The sequence below is a fragment of the Planococcus citri genome, chromosome 1 (genome assembly GCF_950023065.1).
Source record: "Planococcus citri chromosome 1, ihPlaCitr1.1, whole genome shotgun sequence".
Taxonomy (NCBI): Eukaryota; Metazoa; Arthropoda; class Insecta; order Hemiptera; family Pseudococcidae; genus Planococcus; species Planococcus citri.
In genome coordinates, this window is record NC_088677.1 from 47,233,977 (window position 1) to 47,256,418 (window position 22,442).

At 32.8% G+C, this 22,442-nt stretch overlaps 2 protein-coding genes across 9 annotated transcripts in view; one reads left to right on the forward strand and one right to left on the reverse strand.

Annotated features, from left to right (window-relative positions):
- Positions 1 to 22,442, reverse strand: part of LOC135832360 (protein qui-1) — a 155,820-nt gene that overhangs the window by 19,730 nt on the left and 113,648 nt on the right. For all 8 annotated transcript variants that reach the window (XM_065345549.1, XM_065345551.1, XM_065345552.1 and 5 more), the window contains one exon: positions 5,927 to 6,049. In XM_065345549.1, the coding sequence (XP_065201621.1) occupies positions 5,927 to 6,049 (123 nt within the window). The remainder of the gene's footprint in view (positions 1 to 5,926; positions 6,050 to 22,442) is intronic.
- Positions 4,066 to 5,485, forward strand: LOC135832367 (uncharacterized). Its single transcript, XM_065345564.1, has 4 exons — positions 4,066 to 4,457; positions 4,523 to 4,728; positions 4,811 to 4,937; positions 5,015 to 5,485. Exons 1-4 carry the CDS (start codon positions 4,268 to 4,270, stop codon positions 5,089 to 5,091), a joined length of 600 nt encoding a protein of 199 aa, XP_065201636.1. The 5' UTR covers positions 4,066 to 4,267; the 3' UTR covers positions 5,092 to 5,485.

The following is a 22,442-nucleotide window of genomic DNA, read 5'->3' on the forward strand; positions in this document are numbered from 1 at the left end:
TCACATAATTTAACTTGAAACATCGAATAAAGATACCATTTCTAAAACGCGGGGTATATTTTGGAATAAGTAACAGCCAGTGGCGCCAATTTTTTGATTAAGTATTATTGCAAATTCTCCAATAGCTTTTGAAAATAAAGTCCTTCGCCACACGATGAATTTCCCATAGGTCCATAAAGTATACATATATCAAAAATTTTGTAGGCATAGGTATACTTTTTCAAATTCAAACAGAAATGGTAGGTAAGTTAACCTGTAGGTATTTGCGAACGAATTCAGAGTATTCTATTCTTATACCAGATTAATGTAAAATTTATGGACGAAAATCCCACCAGGCCTATAACACATTTGCCAGTGAGTTTGCCAGTTGCCACCCTCAGTCGAGACGAATTTAAACCCATATAAAAGTTGTTTTTGTTTAATACACCTGCGAAACTAATGGAAACGCTTAATCATGGTAAAAACTATATAATGGGTTAATTAAAACGTTCATTTTTAACCAAGTTTTGCATTTTGAAAGTAAACCGTGTTTGTAACTGAAACGTGCGTGAGCGTCATAGGCGAATTACAAAAGCACCAAAAAACGCTCCGAGAGAAATTTTCAAATATTAAAGAAGGTATTTTACAAAGAAGTTTACTTCATGTGCGCCTACCAAATGTTTTGATCTATATGTAGGTACTTGGGATGGCTCGAGGTAATTTCACAGCATTGAAGAAAATTTATATCCACCAACTTAACTAGGTAGGTGTACTAAATACCTACACTTTTATGAAATTGAAAATGAAAAGCACTTTGTTGAAAAAAGAAGCGTTACTTCTTCAAACAATATTGTAAAAATATGTCTATCTAAGTAGGTACCTACCTACATTGAATTATTGAAGCAAAAACTCAATTTTATTTACAAAGAATATATTAAGCAGATTCTTAATTCGGAAACCCGAATCTTCCTTTGATTAAATCATCAGAAAACATTGCGGTACGTACGTGGCTTACCTACTTGATCTCTAACTTGATCTTATGTGTATTATTATAGCATACTAAAGAGTACACTCGACATATTAGTCGCGCGGATCAACTATTTGAGAGGAATATACCTACCTGTACCTATTCACATACCTACATGTACCTACACCGCAGTATCTATAAGTACAAGACCATTATATTATCTGAGAAATACTCGCAAGTCGCAATTATTCTCGAAACTGTGAGAATAATAATCCGTATCCGAGTTCCTATGGTAGATATGCTGTTCTCGCTTTTAATAACAATCGCTTATGAAGGCAAAACCGAGCTATAATTGAAAATTCTAATTTCACAGGCTCCGCGTTTTAAGCTTGATAAATAATTAGTTTACGATGAACAACTTAACCCAATCATCAATTTAATATTCTCAAAACTTCGCACAAGTAGGTATGTTAACACGCCTGCGACCACTGAATACATACTTACACTCGACAATACGGTCGGCAATGATGTTAGATTATTCTACACAAATTTATGAATTAATCATGAATTCACGAACAAGAAAAAAACCACATGTAAGATGAGCTTAATAATGTATGTGCCAACTTGGTGAACCGCAAGCTGTTCTGAATACTGCTATGGGTACTATTACACGCTGAAATTTCAAGATTATGATACATTATTAACGCTTTTTCGATATTTATGCTGTGTATAGGTATTTAATAAGTAGGTAAGTCAAAATTTCAAAGAACTTATGTAGTGTTTCTACTTGAGTTTGAGTCTTACTAGGTAGGTATTCGTGATTTTTTGACCTTACTGTGGGATTAGGCTAGAGAACTTGTGCATCTTTATGCGAATACGAGAATTTTATGATGACATTTTTTTACGTTCGTTATGACCTTGTTTTTAAAGATGTTTTGAAACTTGGAATGTTTCCTCAAGTTTTATTTCATCACAAAATTTCGACAATTTACGAGTGCATTTTTCGACTTATAAAAATTAATCACCACTATAAACAATAAAACAAAAACGATAACTCAACATTTTATTGGTACCTAGCCTACGAACTTTTTCAAAGTTATTAGTCATGATCATTAGATATACGTACATATATTAGACTTATTGTAATTTTGATGGCCAGCTGAAAATAGCTGATGAAATTGTACACAAAGCATAATTTGCTAGGTAAATAGAAACTATTAAAATTTTTCTAAAACATCCTATATAGATAAGTTTTTGAACTGAGCACATTAATTATTTTTGGGGGGAAAAGAACATTTCAATTTATTGATTTTCTAATCCATTTTGAAATTAAGTAGGTAGATATATAATTTTTTCAATTTTTTTCTCGAGAATATGAAAAAAATTAACGCTGAAAGAAGTATATATAAATTTACGACGCAAGTTACGCCAAAGGCCAGTAAATCAACGCTATCAGCGTTACACGTATCCCCAAGTTGAGGCATTTATAACATACTATACAACAATACACAATATCTACCTGTAATAGAAAATTTCCTCCATTTTACCCCTTTTTTTAAAACTTTATTGAATGAAACCCCCAACGCACGTTTTTCATACTGCACGCATTGAGTACCAACTAATCCTTTTCAAGAAATCACGCGTAGGTAGGTTTTTTCTTTCTGAATTCTTGCGTTCGCAAACACAAAAGATGGCGAATTTTAGATCATCCAAGCGTGCCTTAAATTAAAGAGCTAATGGAGAAGTGAGCAAAGGTGTAAAACGAATAGGTAGTCACTGTCAAATCATTTTTCAGTATTAGGTACCTATAGTAAAGTTCGTGAAAACACACACGATAAACGTAGATTTATCGATGTAGGACAAGTTGGTAACAAACTATAGGTATGAAAATTTTCATAATTACGAAAAACTTCTAGCGAATAATAATTTCAAGTGGTCCATCTTTATAGTTTTCTATTACGTAGTATTAATAATTTTCCTTATTTTTTGCTTTCGTAAAAACTAAAAAGAGAATCCGACATCCGACTTCAAGTAGAAAAAGCATCCAAATCCAAATCCCAAACCAAAATTATATTATCAATACCAATACCTAGAGGCTGATTGGGGCTACTTTTCTTTCCCTCTACCACAAGTAAGGGTACCTAATACAAACATATTATAGATTGTGTAATAACAATTTCCCATTTCCCGCTTCCAGGTTTCTAAAATAATAACATATGTAGGGCACTATTAACAGGAGGTCTGCTGGTCCGTATTTTCCTTGTGAAGCGAATTTTTTATAAGTCAAAATTCAAAAACTCTATGACATTTTAAGACATTTTTACAAAAATTTTACACGAGTCCGTTTTTTTGGTAGAAATTGAAAAAATATGGCCAATTATGCGAAAATCTCGAAATTTTCTACTGTACTTAGGGTAGGACCTTAGACGTGTCAGAAATTTAAAGTAATGAGAAAACAAGAAAATTTTTATTACTTCAGTTTTTTTTATGTTTTCATTTTTAAAGTTAGGAGTTAGGGATTAGTAGGGATCACTTGGCTAAGTGGTGAATTTTGAAGCAATTTTTCCAGGCATGAACGCGTGATTGAATTTTTTGAAATTTTGTTTCTTATTAAATAAATTGAATTGAGAGATTGGACTTTCTGAAGACTGATTGATATTTGACTTTATCATTACCATTTTAAAAATGAAATTTTTATTCGTTCGTGAGAAATATTGAATCAAAATTCACCACTCAGCCAAGTGTTACTTGAGTAACGTATATGAATTCGGCCCTGAGTCACTAGGCTCTCAGCTGTTCTACCAACGTAACAACTAACTACTGTATGAAATTTCAATTTTTTTCATTTTTTGCATAATTTAATTATTAATATTTAATTATTATTTTATTTATTAATTGGTCACATTTTTTTTTTCATTTTCTACAAAAATTAAAAAAGGAAAAAAGGACTCTCCGGGAGACCGGGACTAGGGAGTAGGGACTCGGGACGTCGGGACTTTCCGTATTTTTAGTTTCCCAGAATAACGAAATCGAAAACGATAACGATAATATTGATTGAGGCATCTCATTACAGCGAGTCTTGCAGTGCATAAACGGCAAACCATCGGCAAACGCAACAAACGCAACAGACAGCTGATGGAGCCAGGAGCTCTTATCATTGTTATCAAAACTGGACTTGCCGCCGAATAAAACAATTATTAATCCAATATTTCGGTAGAAAATGTATTATTTATCGTGTTTTTAATTCTTACCGATTAATAGTTATACACCAAAAAGTATTACAGTTGTTCTGAACATAAGTACAGATAGTTTTGATGTTGAATGTCAGAAATTCCTGCGGTTACGGTAAAACAGCTTCCTCCTAAACAAATTATCCCTCTATACAAATTGTATATATCTGAAGTTACCGAGAAGCCAAATTTTTTGAAAGGCATTGAAAAATATTCCGTTCAAATATGCGGCGAAATAACCTATATACATCGTATTTCAAACAAATTTTTCGCTATTACAGGTAAGATAACAAAACAATAAATTTTTCCTCTTCTAAAGATGCTCAAAGTTTCTGCGTGTTCACAGTAAAGGATAATACCGGTAAAATTCTCGCAAAAAGGTTTGAAAAAGAAGACAAATACGCATTGTTGGATGAGTTAGGATGCACAAAAGTCGAACCGAATAAAACAATGCAAAGTTATCTATTGGATGACTTTGTTTTTGAAGCTAGTCGATTGAATATCAAAGAAAATGATCCAGCTGATCGCGAGTCGGCAAAATTAGCTAACGAAGTAAGTATCGTTACATGCAACTACATATTCACGAATTTGTTATCAGATATCAACATAATTACATGATAATTTCCATTTTCAGGTGATTGATTGGTTGGTGACAGAAGTTGTACCAGGTATGGAACAGCTACAAGAAGGCAGAAAAATTATACTCACTGGTGTATTCCAGAAACATGACGTTGAAGAATTCATCAGTATTTTTGATTATCGTACGTTATACATTTTAAATTCATCGCAGTTGAAATATGAAATAAATTTTGTATTGAAATAAACGTTTGAATTTCAGGTTTGTTGAATAACGATATAGAGTTTCATGATGTAACGAATGAGTTCAAATACCTGCATAAAATGGTGTATAAATGAAGGGGCGCTCGTGCTGGATCACTACGTTGGAAATTATTAATTTTATGCGTATCGGACGTTCAGAACAGATGTGTAAATACAATCATGACTGTATACTGTACGTAAAAGCTAAAGCTATACGACCGCTAGTGAATCATAACATAATATTGCGGCAACCTGTTGCTATAACCATAGGTACCTATGGCTTTACAGTAAAGCTTTTCAAAGCCCAGTAAAAATGGCTAAAAACCATTATGATAATCGATATGCTTCAGAAGTATCATAAGTAAGATTTTAGACAATGTAGTTCCTTTTTCAGTGATACGAATCAATTTATACATTACCGATGTTGTATCGAAAAATTACTCGTATTTAAAATGTTTTTGTTATTTTTCTCATACAATTTATAATGACTGCTCGTTTATCTTTATCGCGTGTCAAGTTGCAATTTTTTTCAGCACTTTGTCGGCCAGGCTCATCAAGTTGGGTATGGTAGTTTATAAAGGCGACTGTAGGGTTTTTGCACCTATCATTTAATGAGAAAGCTTCACATCGATTTTGGGTGGAGAACATTGCAAATATAGTTACGATAACGTCTAATCATATCCATCAGATAATTGGTGCAGTGTGTTCAATGTCTACGAATAGGTTATCGCATCCTCTCGTCACGCAAATCACTAGTGTAAATTACCTACGAGTATAACACATGTCATTTCGCTCGCATTTCGATAAGAAATTCCATTAACGAATAACCAACATCCAGTTAATTTTCACAAACGAATTTGACATGAAATTCTCAGCGCTTGAGAACAGCTATATTCATTCGTATTAGAAATTAATTCATTTGTCTACTTACCAAAAAATAACATCCTCTGGATACTTGTTGATATAAGCTAATTTCTTGTAAATGATCTGCAAACTGAACGGAATCTTTTAAAGGATCACACGTTGAACCGTAATGCATATCTACAATTTCCACCTGAGAACAGAGAATAAATAATAGAAATGAAATTGACAATTTTCGAAAAATAATTATAAATCTTTATACCGGTATCATTTTCCTACTTGAAAACGATTTCAATTTAAGCGTCAATTTATTTTCAGAATCCTTTATACACGTTTTCGATGAAATTATTTGCGTTGGTTTTAAAACGCGTTGAAAGTATTTGTTAAAGCCGATGCCAATTTCCGTTAACTTTTCAAAGCACAGAACCTCGAAACGATGCCATTTTAAAAAATATTGTTAATTAAAAAAATATTTATGAAAGTTTTTCTTTTTTTTCAGAAAGCGATTTCGCTTAAAAAATGAATTATTTATTTTATTCAAATACGAATCGCGATTATTTTACGCTCGACAATTTTCCTTGTTTTTTTTCTCTATTTTTTATTTCAGCTTGTTTTTCAAATTCTTAATAGGTAAAACGAGAAAATTCATATAAAACACACAGCGCCTTAATTCTTTCCTTTTTCGTAATGAATCACCGTGCTTTTCAGATTATGCAAACTAAAGCCAAACGCATTTTCCATAATATTTCAAACAAAAACCTAGCGACTTATACTTTGATTGAATTAAATTTCCAAATCCTCTCGTACTAATAAAAATGTAAAACGGTATACATAATTCAATTTTAAATTTTGTTTTATTTTCTTGTGTTTCGAACAACAGGTACGTCTGCGCTTTGAATTTATGTTTTGTGAAAAAAAAAAAAGCATAACTTAAATGCAAAATACTTTATAAAGCATTCTTTTTAACAATTTATAACACCTACAGTATAACGAGATATCTTAAAACAATTTCAAAGCGAATTGATAATTCGAAAAAGAGACGAGGGAAAGAAAGAGGGGTTTAAAAGTGTGTTTACAGACTACAGACCAACATTAAAGTGATGAAATGTTCACTGTCTCTTCCTCGCCACCACATCTATGTATAGTCAATATCAGCGTTCATCGTTTCCTTATTTAAAATGAAAAATTTTCTAAATGTAGCTTGTGAGAAAACGTGATTTACTATTAGGAACCTACCTATAGAAATTTTGAATAAAATGAAATGAAATAAAGTCTGATTTTAGTTTTGTAACTAACCAATATTTACCTAGTACTTATACACAATACACACCTATCCACATAATCAAAATGATACCTTCTATTAGAAAAACAATTTATATCCCTTTACAGCAATAACTATGTATAGTCGATACAATTTTAGGTACCTCTACCTACACATAAAATTGAGCTTACTTATTTCTTTACAAAAGTTTTTTAAAAAGCTTAACTAGGTACTCAATATATTTTTCGCACAGTTCATCGAAATTAACGACGTAACGAGACGTGAAAAAAAATGCCCGAGGCTTGTTTTTATTTCGTAATCTGCTGGTATAACAAATGTGGATACCACTTTGCATATTTTTGGTTGAATAAAATATATTTACAATTTGTTTGCATGTAGTGGAAACCCACGAGCAATGAGTTAATTTTAAATGTACAGTAGGTAGGTAAATCAGTAAAGGATTACGAACTAGTCGATGTGAAGTCAAAAAAAATTCAACGAGGGGAAAGCCGGAGAAGGTTTTTTGCAAACGATGCTGATAGAACATCATTAAGACGTTTTTTCAAACCTTTTAAAAATACTTGAAAGTAATTTTAAGACAAGTTTAAAGCGAGTGCTTATTTTAAAAACTCATAGTCAGTTGTAAAGGGGGAATAATATTCGCACTGTATATATGTACTACGCTTTTGCGGCGAATAATTGCAAATTTCATTTTTATTTTTTTCAAAGCTTCCACTATTTGTAAAAACATTTTAAAACGTTTGCAAAAGTCTTACTTACACTTAGAATGGAATAAAAAATAATTTTAATCTCGGATTCGTAAGAGTCGTGAAAAAAATACGAACCGAATAAAACTTCTGTACTTTTGGCTCAATTTTTTCTCTTCTTTGTCACATGACAAGAAATTCTCAACAAAGTCGGCGACGTTTTTCATTTAGCATTGGTTGAGGAATCTTTTCAAACCACCGGCAACTTTTACTTTCATTTTTTTCCATTTTTTCATCATATTACTTCAATTTTTTTTTGATGTGTATAATCTGAAGATGGGAGAGATTTTTTTTGTGGTTCAAAGATATGTACTTACAGAGTGTTTCTTTTTTCTGCTCACAACTTTCTCATGTTTTTCAATTAGGTAATCAGTCTGCCTACATAGATATTTCATAAAGCGAATGTGTTCATCTACATGTACATGTGTTTAAGTTTGGAAGAATACACGTTCGCAATATTGTATTTGTATCGTTTCTTCTAAGAACTGCGGTTTCCCTTAACCTTTCTAAATTGGCGATTATTCATATTTCTGGAGAATTCAGATCATTTTTTTTTTTTTTACATGATGAATACATTTTCTTATACGTACCTATAGGGAACCAACCTCGAGAATATTTTAGATAATGACAGCGAAAGAGAGAGATAAAGGGTCGGAAGAGAGGTAAAATAGGGTGCGAGACCGAGGTAATACACAAACATTACGAAACGAGAGTATTTCGACAGCTGAAGAGGATTTTTAACAACGGGTTGACACTTTAATAATAACATTTGTGCGTTTTACGTATATCTTTGGGTCTGGTATAATGGCAGTTTGCAAATAAAATGCTGATGCGTCGTACGTATAAGCTTCTATACATCATAAGCTTTTTAAGCCTACATTATTTAATATTACGGTGTGGAATGTTTTATGAGTTCCCGAGGAAATAATATTTTCTCTTTATCCGGTATTATTTTTTTCCTTAGTGTTTTTATTTTGGTGAAATTTTGGCGGATGGTGGATTTTAAAATTCACACGAGAAATATGGCCCGCAATAAAACGTCGGTCCGCTGACATTTTGCTTATTAAAACACAATGTTGCGGGTACGCCGCCGCCGTCGCGTCCGACCCCGGCGCGTATTTAGCGTCCGTTATCTTCGTGTGCCAAAGAAGGCGGAATTTTTGAAATCATTTTATCCGCGCTTTTGTCATTTTTAATAGCGTTACAAATGACGACTAGTTTTTCATTTTACTGCTCGTTGTATAAATATATTATTTATCACGGTCACGTCTATATGACTACTGTAAACATCATCATGTAACTAACCTTATTTTGAAATAAGCTCGTCTGAAAAGCTCAGCCCGCCTTATATCGCGAATGAGCGACGCGACGCAACGCGACGTATGTTCTCCTAATTCCGCCAAAACTTGGAAACTAACGAAATAACCCGAAACCCCGAAGGAAATAATGATTAAGAAATGTCCGAATGAGCCCATGTCAAAGCGACTAGAAGACCTGTCTGAGTTGAACCGTTTATCAAAGTTTACCCTTAGTCTTGCGTTTAGGATACAAGTGCGGTACCCTCTACCTTATAGCCACTGAAATTGCTGGAATTAACTACGAGTTTCACCCATTTTCAATTACTATTGCTTTCTGCTCTCATGTACAGTGTTGTATATCAATGCAGGATATAGAGTCTGCTAGCAGAAACATACGAGTACATGAAGGCAATTTCGATTTCAGTCGATCTAATACGTACTGCGAGTACATAATTTTTTTTTTAAATTTTCCTCCAAATTTTCAATTTATCAAAGTTTGATTCTGAAGTTCTCATTGTATTTTAATTCACAGCCTCGCAGATGGGCAGCTCACTCACTATCAGTGCACTAGATGGTTATGTAACAGGTTTCGAATCATTTGTCTGGTGAATTGATGATGAGGCAACTCAAACTACATACGTGTACTACCTATGTTTAGATTGCCAACTATAGATATTGAAGGAGTATAGGTAGTTAAAAAGTAGATACTTAATTTAGTAATGATTTTTCAAGGTTGCACAGTCTTTTTAATGTTGTATTGCTGATAAGTTATATGTAATCGTGCTACCAAATTTCAGCATGAAGGCGCTATTTGATCGAAATTTCTAAAATGCTTCAAACAACACCTTGAATTTTGAAATCGCACAAAATATAATTACGACGAATTTAAAATTTAAAGACCCACAAGGAAACGCAATAAAAATCTTTTTAAAAATACCCACCTGAAGTATGATATTTAAGAAGAAAAAACCACCGGTAGAAAACTTTGAAAAATCACCCTATGCAAAAGCTCAAAATGTTTACGTTTCGAAAAATGTTTCGATTCGTTTGCTTAGGTTTGGTTTTTAGTCTATTTTATTTTCTTAAAAAAGGGCAAGAGTGTGTAAAAAATATTATTTTTAGTGTTTCTCAAGCTTTTAAAAAAGTTTTTTTTTTCTGATTAGGTATTCGTTCCTAAAAATAAGGATAGGAAAATACCTACATATTAGAAAATACATTCAAAATTGATACGAGTAGACCTAATAAATTTCAAAATCCTGTTTTATACAAAGATAGACTGAGAGGAGTGGGAAATGGTACCTATGGTGACAAAGGAGAAAGTGGGTGGTATTTTCAATGCGTTGGTTGACAGGTATTTTTTACGGGGGCCGGCACTCTTGTTTAATTTGGATTTTATGTGATCAGCTGAATTTTCAAATGCTTCAAGTATACATAGGTAGGTTTCATAAATAATGATATTTTTTTTACTAAAAAAGAACCAACCCCGACAAGTTATTACATACCTACATCAACTCGAACATTTCATCATTTTACCATAGTAATATCTCACGTACAATTCTTTGATCATCGCTCAATTACTTTCATTTTTTGAAAAAAGCGAGTGAATGTTTTGAATGAGTAAAATCCACCGATGGTGTAATTTTCATCTGAATCAAGCGCTTTGCGTCTAAAAAGTTGTTGTTGAAAAAAATTGTGAGAACGTTTAATGAAAAATAATAAAAAGTAAACTAAATGTTGGAAGCTTGACGGATTATTCTGTGTTTTACCGCAGGTTTATTGTAGAAGAGAAAAAAGCCAGAACACCGACGATGATCCTTAGTTCATGAATTATTCAACATATCATCTCGTTTTACCGATATAATTTAACTATCGCAGAACGATATTTCCACTTCAATTCTAACAGAGTCTCCGGTCTCGGGTTTTCCTCTTTTTCTTCATTTACTTATTTCTTCACTTTCTCCGACTCTCGTTTTGGCTAGTGTCCCGTGTTACGAATGAAACCCACAGTGTATACTTTACTTCAAAAATATTTATCTATTCTATAGTTTTTTTTTGTCTGTTTGGTTTAACCGATTTAATGCCAAATAATCATACAAATATCTAACAAGTACATAAGTTTGCTTTTAGCTTATTTTGTCATGTATCATTTCCCATGTAACAAGATTCCATAAAACTGAAAAACACCGAAATTATAAAAAAAAAAAAAAAAATGTTCAACACGCAATTCGAATATAAATATAGTTTTCTACATAAAAGGTGTCAGGCCACTGGCCTCACAGTATGTGGAACTCCCCTTGTACCGATGAATTTGGATGACTCATCTTGAATACATGCATACATGCGACATGCGTGCATGTTTTCGTATTAATCTTTGATCCACAAGGGCAAAACTATTGCATTTTACTGCTTGCATCTGTATTATTCAAACATAAAATTTTTCTATTGGTTTGTTTTTGAAATTTTATATGCATAGAAATATGTAGGTATTGGGTATCGACCACTGCTTGCTAAGAGAGTATATAGGTATTAGGTAGGTATCGATTAGAGTTACAATTTATCTCAATAACTTTACGTCAAAAGAGAATTAAATAAAACGTATCTATGCTGCAGATCGCAAAAGTGACAATATTTTCGTCAAAATTATCAAAAAATTTCTTTCATAGCGTACCTATCATTTTATTAAGATTACCGAGTCAACAAATTTTAATCTTTATAATGACGAAAATCGCGTAGCTTTCCAATTCGATTAAATGAAAAGTTACGATTTAGGAAGAAAAATTACGCCTTTTTAAAAATGAACCCTTTATAACTTGATACCCAAGAGAGATGGAGTTAGAGAGAATAAGTAGGCAAAATAACTTTTCTTTAAAAAAAATCATATTTTGGTATCCGAACTAGGTAGGTAGTAGGTACCTAACAAAAAGATTTCCAATGGAAGCAAAACTACCTACAAAGCAAAGGAGCATAAAAAAATATTCAATCGCTTAGCCAAAATTTCAGGCAACAACTAAAAATCATTTCATCAATTTTGGGTAATTTGAAAATCAAATGAACCAGAGAAAAGATTATGGCGATGGTGGGGTGGACGATGATAAATTATTGGTGATGATAAAACATGATGAACACCATCTCATCTTGCACCTAACCTACACACCGCACGCCCGCAAGCGGCGATAAATAAAATTCGTATTATATTGTATGCATTAATTTTTTGTTTGTTTAATGCTACTCACGAATCAGCTATAGATAGATACATAATACATATGCCTATGCTCATTGACAGTTTATGAGTAGGTATAACATTCAAAATATGCTCCGTGGAATTACAACATCTCCCTCACAAATTCATTATATTTTTTCGGTTTGTGCAATTAAAAGTTTTTCGATTTTGATTGAAAAGAATGCCTTACAAGCTGGAAATTCTCTTTCTTCTAAATTTATGAAAAAATTATATATTTAACAAAAATAGTAAAATATAAAGTGTACAACACGGTGGGACTGGTCCATTTTTCTAAAAAATTTCCTCAAAACAGGTTGGGTAGGGGCTCTTTACGGACATCTCCCCTCTAAGAGCACTTCCGGAGCTAAAATTTTTTCTGATCGATTTTTAACTCGAAATAAAGGTCTTCACTGAATTTGGCCAAAATTTTCCCATATTCTTTCCGCGGTCCACCTTAATGTACATACTCACCGCGTATTTACATGAATGTATCGTCATATTTTTGAACCGATTAATAAATAGGTTCCTAGTCTATTTACTTATAAGAAAATAAATCTGAATGTCTAGTATAATTATTCTGCGAAAAAAATATCAATAAAATGGGTTCATCGACAAACGATACACAGCTAAAGATGGGTGCATCAAAACGCCCCAAACTATATAATACAAGTTTAGAATATTTCAAAGTCAACCAATTAGGGAAACGCTATAGAAACTTGGTACCTATTTATAGTTCGTTTGCGCGTAGTACGTGGCGTCGTGGCTCATTTCACCGCAGAATGAAGGCAACAAAACCTGGTAAAAATTTTAAAGAGTCCCAAAATGAGAAAAACCTTTTTATTATAACTTGAAGCGGATTTGTTCAATTCGTAAACACATAATCGCGTTACCATGTACCATGCAATTAATTTCCATTACAAATAAGAAAAGTTGCCAACACTCCTCCTGCGCAGGTAAATTTGATTAAGCAACCGGCGAACGCTGCAAAACGATATTTTACATTCGTAGGTCGAAAAGCGAATGATAAATATATCAGCACGGTGAGCCGAGTGAACTGGGAATAAAGAACAAAACAATAAATCAAATTTCTTCTGTGCGCCCCAGAGACAAAGATTATATCTATACCTAAGGCTCATATTCTTTCGTAGTGTTTCAAAGGGAAATCTTCCAATATCCAAGTCCATAGATATTATTCCATCATAAAATGAAGTAAAAAATATCATTTTCCCTTAATTCTTATTCTGTTCGTATCTTTAATTACACCAGAAAAGATATACCTACTATAGGTACGATTTTTTAAATCCAAAAAGTGTACACATTTAATGCATTATGTAGGTAGCCTATTTTCATTCGAATGAGTTACGTAGGTACATACAAACGAGCTAAATTTAAATATTTCAAATAAATCAAACTGCTATGTATAATTTAGTATCTACCCGCAGATACATAATACAGATACTTTACTTTTGCAAAGATTAGTAAATAAATTCTACATTTTCGTTGCAATTTTAAACATTGGAGTTTCAATTCGTGCAGACTAGTGCTCGTTTACAACGACGAGTGAAGTAGGTAGGTTTGTACATTGAAAAATGAGTTGGATGGCTGAATTTTAATATATATCCTTTCGCATGTCGCATGAATATCGATGCTTCTCAAATTACATTTCAATTTCGCTATGTAGTTCGCCAAAGAGAAGAGAAGAGAATTCGGTACTCTGACGTCGTGTTACGCGAATACATCGCTAATAATTTCTATGCGCTGTAAAACAAGGTAGGTATTCCGAAATTGGTTGAACTTTCATTAAATATCCTCGCAGCCCGAGGTGTTCAATTTAACCGCATCTCGTCATCTCGTGAAATTAAGTGCTAATATAGCCCCGAGTTTGATCATAATTCGAGAAGTAATCGAACAGATGTTACACGGATAGACATGTTTTCCTCAACTTTATCATAATTTTCAGGTCTATTTCGCGTTTACCCGAAAAGGTCAATAATTGAAATAAAACCGGTAGTCATTCGCCTTTTTTTTGAAAGCTAAATTGGGATTTAGGGGAGAATAGTTTAACACACACCGACGTTTAATCCGAAAACGATCGAGTAAAACTTTCGTTTTTGGACTCATTCTCACACCTTCATTTCTAATAATTGTATTTGCAATTTGAAAATTTTTGAAATTTTTAAAAATTTGAAAACTCGAGAATGTTTTTAGCAAAATTATTTTTGGGTACCTACCTAGATATTTTAGCCCACAACCACAACAAAGTTTTCCTTTTAAAATCGAAGCACTCGATAATAAATTTGTTCCGGTTTGAAGGTTTGAAAAAAAATAAGATGAGCAATCTACGAGCTCATTCGTTCGACATAAAATTGACTATCTGTATAGCTGCCATATTCATCATTGAAAATGAACTCATCATCGCTAAAAAGTACCCGTCAGTAGTAAATTTACTCGTGAAAATTCTTCGCTGTAAGTCTTCTTATGTGTCAATAAGCTGTCATTTTCAATTTCAAATTACATGGAATATTCCCATTGCATGTTTTTACGAGTACGAACTCGCACCGGGATATTGGATCCGTGAAAAATGTTGAAAAATTGAAAGTTACCTACAAATTTTTAATACTTCGCGAACATTTCTTTTTTTTTCTGCCGAATTAATTCTATTAAAATTTATCTTGGCGAAAATCTCATTTTACGCGATTTTCGTCTTGTTACTTTTGTACCTATCCAGTCAGAAGAGATTTTAAAAGTAGAAATTGAATGGATAAGAATATAAGAGTAACTTAAGTAACTAGGTAGGTTATAGTTAGATAATTTCACAATCTACTCGTAATTTTCACTCGCAAGTATAAGAATTTGATGGGAGAGATGACCATCATTTTTTTGTTTAGGTATTGGGTAATTTAGGTTTATGCACTTATTACGCCCTTTTCGCAAGAAGAAGCGCAAAAATGGTCAGTCAGATGATTTTACTTCTTCGTTGCGAGATTAAGAAAAAAATTGTTATAAATTACAATCCACGGTTCAGATTTCTTTCAAAAGACTGCCTAAGACACTCGTACCTATAGTATAAATCATGAATAAGCAATTCTCTTCTTTTTTCGGTTTTGTTTTTTGCCCAATATCTGTCTAAATTGAAAACGTTTTCCGAGTCGACTTTTATCCGGGGACAAAAAATTTTCCTTGATTACGATTACTTATTCGTTGCTATAGAAAATGAAAGAAGTAGAATTCGAAATTTAGCTAAGCATTTCAATTCTACAAATGCAAGCCAGTATTTTCCTCCCTCGTTGAATTCTTCCAGTTCAATAGTCAACCGAATATATACGAGTGTATTTCAAGTGGTTTTCCATTTTTTTGTATCGTTATTGTTTTCCTTTGAAATGTCAACGGCTGAATGAAGAAGGAAAATAATATGTTAAATAAAGATATACGCACGATACGATGTGCTATGTGCTATATTGTATCACACTGGTATTCTGGGTATGAGTGAGGAGGCATCACAATGCATAAACAACATCTTGTTCACAATATTACATTTTCATACTCTTTACTACAGGTGGATTCTATCTGTATTTTAACGGTGATACGTAGTTCATCCTCCTTTTTTTTTGCACGCATCTGAGAGAATAATCATGAGTGACCTCGTTTTAGAAGTAGTGAAATTCACTCAGCAATTGAAAGAATCTTTTTGATTTATAAAATCCGAAATAAATACCCATTTTGATTAAACTTAAGGTAAAAGTGACTTGGAGTATGCAGCCAGAAGAAGACTTGAAATTCTCTAAAAATTTTAAAAATTAGTGCATATTTCAGTCATTTTTACAAATTTTATGTGCCCAAAAACCCAAGACTTACCTATGTGAATACAGCACTACTCGTAATTTTCAAAATTTCAAAGGCATGGCGAATTTTCATAATTTTCAAAATTTTTGACTGCGCGATAAGCGTAGTTTTGAAGCATTTTTTAGTCGAAAAAAATTCAACTTTCCTGGAAAGATGTTCGCTGTTTCAAATACCAGGCCATAAAACTGTTCTTTGAGGTGTAGGTAGGTATATTTCTTAGGTAGTTTTAAAATCAAAGCAGCCAATTCGATGACAATAAAACATGTAAGAAAGACCGAAATACCGATTTTATAAATTTTAGAAGTATTTATCCCTCCCTCCTCTCTTAAACAATCAAGACCCTCATATTCCAAATATGACTGAAATACTTAATTGAATTTTTTAGTCAAATATGTTTAGGTAAGTACCTACATACTTACATCAGACAAACCATCTATCAATAAGAATTTGGAGGCACTGACTCCCTACTCTTCTTTCTCTCTTCTCCCTCCTGCATGTGTCCTAAAATGGTAAAAATTATTCCTCGATGTTCACCTTACATGAATTTTCAAGTTTTGGGGTCCAACAATGCACGTTATCTTATCAAAATGTATACATAAATGATTTTTATACCATGCTTCCCTATGATAATAATGAAGGATAAAAATCAAATTTTTTGAAATGAATGTTTTCAAGATCTCACGTTTTGATTGAAAATGAAAAATGAACTACCAAAGGAATCATTTTTACTCAAATTTTAGAACTCTATAATCACGCTGCTTTACGAGTAAAATATCGAATGATTTTCATCGAACGTTTTTACGGCGTGTCGAGTATGCTAAAGTATTAACGCCGATTCAAAACTCAAAAACCTACAACGATAGAATGATAATACCATCTGATGCGTCAAGCGCCTAAACTGCCTTCTTGAAACTCTTCACTTTTGCAAAGAAAAAAAATCAATTCATTATTCGGACTAGTTTTCATATTCTTTACAATTTATTTGCTTTGTTCGGTGTTCAATAAAGTCAATAAAACTTTCAAACGTACAAAAGGAAAAAAAATAATCATCGAAGTGGTTAAAAGCTTTGCTGTCAAATCACCGCAGCAACATAATCGATATAAAGTATCTTATTTGATAAAGCCATAAAACACAACTCGATTAACTCGACCATTATGATAAATGAAGTTATTGCTTTAAAAGGCTCGAAACAAGTTGATAATATCTGGCCAATACGCCAAACAAAAAGTAAGACAGCAACATTAATCAATTTCATTGTGAAATGCCTTCACGGTAGTATACGTAAATGATAATATCGTGTACTTTTTTGTTGCTTCACTTTTACATATCGTTCAAGCACCTCGCCAAAGCTGGTTGGGTTTTATTCATTAATTCAATTTCCATTTTTGTTGTTCTCTTTCGTGTCAACATTTTACATCGAGAAATCTCACTTTTTTTTTGTTTTTCGCTCATTTCCATCGTGTTCTCGAATTTTGAAAAGAAAACACTCGAGTTGAATTGAGAGTCAACAAGCCGCATATGTGCATCGAACCAGAATTGTCATCTTTGGGAAAAATAATTCCGATAGTGAAAAAAACAGACGGCTTTTTCCATCGATCACTTATACTCGTATGTACGATTCGCTATACAATAAGTAATATACAACACGCCTACCTATAGAGTATAGACCTACCTACCTACTGTAAAGGGAAATGTGCTCGACGCGGTGAAAATTTACTCTTAACGGGGGCGCTTTCTTTTACATTATTCAAAACCCCGCGGAATTTTTTCACTTTCACGCCGACATCATAAATTCACGGTTTAATTTTCTTTCAAAAACCTTCGCTATCAACAACTCATTCCTTTTTCATTGTTTAAAACAGCTCAACCGACGAAAAAAATGGATTACTTCATTAAATTTCATCGTTCAACGAAATTGATTTTATTTTTTAAACGTTAACAAATTCAAGTCTTCTTTCATTATTGGCATAATACGCAGCTTATGCTGCGATAGACTTGAAAATATACAAATACGTAGGTACCTCTACCTACATACAATAATACAGAGGAATTTGATTTAAAATCGACAAAATTGGAACCAAATACGAATTGAAGAAAGGTTCTAAAAAATACGTACATACGAGTACGTATGTACAACAACGTATTCGGCTTCACTAAATGGGTCAAAAAAGCAGTAGAGATAGGAAAGGCGACGATACGAGGTATTTTTAATTCAACAACAATGAGAGTGGATCTTTTTGCCCAAGTTTCACAATCAGTATTGAAAATTTTTCTAGTAAGTAATTCTGAAGATACATAGTATGTAGGATACTATAGACGTTGGATACTGGATAGCACAAGTACAGTTATATACCTACAAGTGAATTGAACAAAGAATCAAAAACAGCAAAAACAATGCACTTATGCGGGCAACTTCTTCATTGTTTGTTTTTTTTTTTTTTTATTAGACCCGAGTGCTTGAGATCGTATCGTTTTGTTGGCTCGTTTTCCATTTTCCATTTTTTCCCTCAGTCGTACTATTGGCAAAATGTACTTATACTGTATATACACACCAATCGGAGTCGTTAATTTATTAGGTACCAAGAAGGTCGCTCGTTTAGTAGGTGAGTTCAAACGATCATATCGAGAACGAAGACAGGTACGTAATAGGAGTTGAAATTCAATTTTCACTCGACTACACGTCGTAATGTCATTTTACAGCACTTCAAGCGTGGCCGCATCACTGACATTTCCCATTTTCACGTTTCCATTTCATCAAATACGTACAGCGTGCCTTGGGAATGGGTGTGAACGACAGATAATTGTCTAAGAAGTATTTTCATGTTTCAAGGTTGCGGTTTGTCTTTATTTCGTACAGCGTGTCTTGCCTTTGGGGCGTTAGGTTTCCATCGAAAATGAGAAATACCTACCTACTATGCTCGTGTAATGAAAACGTTCGATGTCTCATACGAGTAATTTTGAAAATACTATATGATATGATAGGTATGTATTGAGAATTGTTACCTATCATAAATCCGTGGAGAAATCTCATCTTCGCGGATATTTCATCAATATCCTCTATATGATATGACTGGTCATATATAGTAGGTACTAGGTACCTCTATACCCATTTTTCATTGTTCATCGTACGTCATGTGTCATTTTCTTTCGTCGTCGTTCTAATTGAAAATGGTATTTTTATCAGTAGTCGTATTAGAGAGATTCCATACTAGCCCAATGAAAATGATTTTTGATGAAATTACATCTGATTATGTACATAGGTATAAGTAAACCCAGGAATATCGAGTTTCCTTTTTGCTGGCTCCCTGAAAATTCAAATAATTTTCGTGCCGTAAAGATGAGTTGGTGCGACATCGATAATAATGTAGGCAACTATCGCCAATTATGAGTCAGATTAGAACTTTGGCACGCATATTCAATCATCAATGCTATCAACTTACGCTTTGGGCACGATAGGTAGGTACGAGTATATAACAAGGGTACCTACTACCTAGTACCTACCCGGAATTTCATGCGCTCTTTGAATGTTCAAGTTCAGATACCTATATTCAGATTCAATTTAATATAGGTGAGCTAAATGCATCTCAATAACGCTTTAATTTAATTTCAGTTGTGGGCACTTTAAATTGAATCACAAAAAATCAATCCAATAGGTTGGGCAAGAAGGAAGGGCCCACCTATATATTTATTTTTCAACTTACCTGCCGCAAAATTGCAAAATTGATATTTGATTTTGAACAAAAAAAAAAAGTAAATTGATCAGGTACTTGTTTCGATTTTTGTGGGAAAAATTTCAAGTTGACGACACTGCTCATCCATGTAACCTTCATACAACTTATAAATTTGAAAACTGTATAAAGCTTAGAAGCTAAAACATGGTTTATAAAAATTTCGTCAAACAGCGTTACTGGGATTTTTCATTTAATCATTTTTTTGGGCGAGGGGGGTGCGTTGTTTGGTGCATTTACTCTATGTAGGTAGGTAGGTATCTAGTTTAAATTGATAAAATTTTAATACCTACGAATTTTTCATCAGCTATTCACGTACCTACAATATTTCATTAAGCCAGAAATATGTAAACGTATTCATTTCAAAAACTACGTTTTCATAATAATGTATGTATACTATATGTACCTACCTAATGAAAATTAAAATTCATTACAATATGTGATTTGAAAACTATTGAAGCGTTTATCCCATAGTGGTACATATTATAAACATTTTACATTCACAAATACCTAGGTACCTATAAGGTATATACCTATATTTGTATCAATAAAATATACGTAGGTAGATAGGTCGTAAATCTGCGCATTCTTTTTAACGGACCAGGAGCACGTATACGCCGGATTAATATGCAATATCCCATGCATTTGAAAACTAAACAAATTTATGAAAACTGTTCCATTAATTCAGCGAGTAATTGGTATTTTGCAAGCAGAAAAATACTCCCGGGTTTGTCTTGTTTTCATGCTTTTACCTTCGCGATAACCAACTGTTGATTTCTTTTTTTCGTAGTGCATAAAAAAACACAATATTTCTGCCTTATGGACACTATTTAAAATGTTTTCCCGAAGGCCACGTTCAAACGTCGAGTTGCCTGTTTTGACTTCGTTAAATCATCATTATTTCCCATACATAAGTATACAAGTAGTCCATGCGATGCATACACTGCATACAGTATGCAGGAAAAAAATTCCATTCGGAAAAATACTGAATGCCATCTCTTCGTATTATTAGCAGCTGTTTATTCAGCTTAGTAAGCATCAGTCAAGATAGAACGATTTAATTGATTATCCTGGTCCCGATTAATAATCAAAACATAATCGAATAATTGGCCGATACTTATATATTGTATGTATTAAGTAATGTTTCTAGCTTTCTGATTAGTTGATGATTAAGGATCAAGGGATTAAGAAACCAAACGCCCTGCGTGACGTAATGTTTTGCTTGCTAAAGTGCTTCGATTAATCGCACCAATTACTCGATTATTTCCCAACATTTCGAAAAATTATCGATGCCAAATCGATTATAATCGGTTCCATCTTTGTGAAGTATACAAGTGAGGCACTAACAACACAATACACGATAAGCGTTTCGATATAACGTGATTTAACATCGACGCTTTTTGAATATTTGAGCAACAATATTTTAATTTCACCAATTTAAAATCGCGGATTTCAAGTTCGAACTAGGTCATCAGATACGTATAATAAATTGGAAAAATTTTCATATTATCTATTGCCCAACAACTCGATAGTATTGTGTGTTTTCACACATTAAGTCCATTTGTTGAGAGCATTATCTGCGTTGTCATTTATTTTCCATCATCGATTGCACTTTCATCGCAAAGTTCGTCGTGTTTATATAATTAAATCGATAAGTATAACGAAAACATTTTCCCCCAAAGGATTTACCTTCGAAGGTTTTTTTTTTTTGTAACGACAAGGTCATTTGTTAGAAAATATCATGAATAGATAATAAGGTATTATAATGCTAATGTCGGTGTGAGTTTTTAGATTATTTGATGAAAAACGTTTAAATATCTCTTTTTAAATCTTTCATTGTTTCAATTTTTTTTAAAAACAATTACCTATTGGAGTTACCTAAATTAGTTGAGTATTTACTTAATTAAGTACCTATTCAATTTTCCAAATTACCTACAACTGTTTGGAAAATTTTCTCAAATTTGGATCACATGTAACTTTTTAATAATTTTGTTTGAATTGTATGATTCTGAATTTATTTTCATTAGGAGATGGGGACTATAGGTACCTATCTAGTACCTACCCTAAGCAGGTAGGCACAAATATTTAAAAAATTAGATAGCGAAACTGAAAATTGATCTTAACCAATAAATATTTCGAATTTCAGGTGTAAGAAAAGGAAAATTATCATGCATAATTTTCCTCTCATTTTCCGTTACTAGATAGGTACATTTTATTGAAATGCATTCGGAGCAACTGATTTCTAAGAATTTTGTATTTATTGAAATCATTATAGCATGCAATGAATCTAGTTTCAAAACTAAAAATTCACACCACACCAGGTCTTCGATAAAATGTAAATGATGAGTACAAGGATCTTATATATATTGTATTAAGTAGGTATTGGAAAACAGCAAAAAAAAAACACGTGTCACTTTATAAACAAAAAGTATAAAATACGCACTCCTTCACCAATCAGCATAAAAAAG

Coding starts and splice junctions, on each gene's coding strand:
- LOC135832367 (XM_065345564.1), top strand. CDS start 4,268: ATGTCAGAAATTCCTGCGGTTACGGTAAAACAGCTTCCTCCTAAACAA. Junction 4,729..4,810: donor CGGCAAAATTAGCTAACGAA/GTAAGTATCGTT, acceptor TTCCATTTTCAG/GTGATTGATTGGTTGGTGAC. Junction 4,938..5,014: donor CATCAGTATTTTTGATTATC/GTACGTTATACA, acceptor TTTGAATTTCAG/GTTTGTTGAATAACGATATA.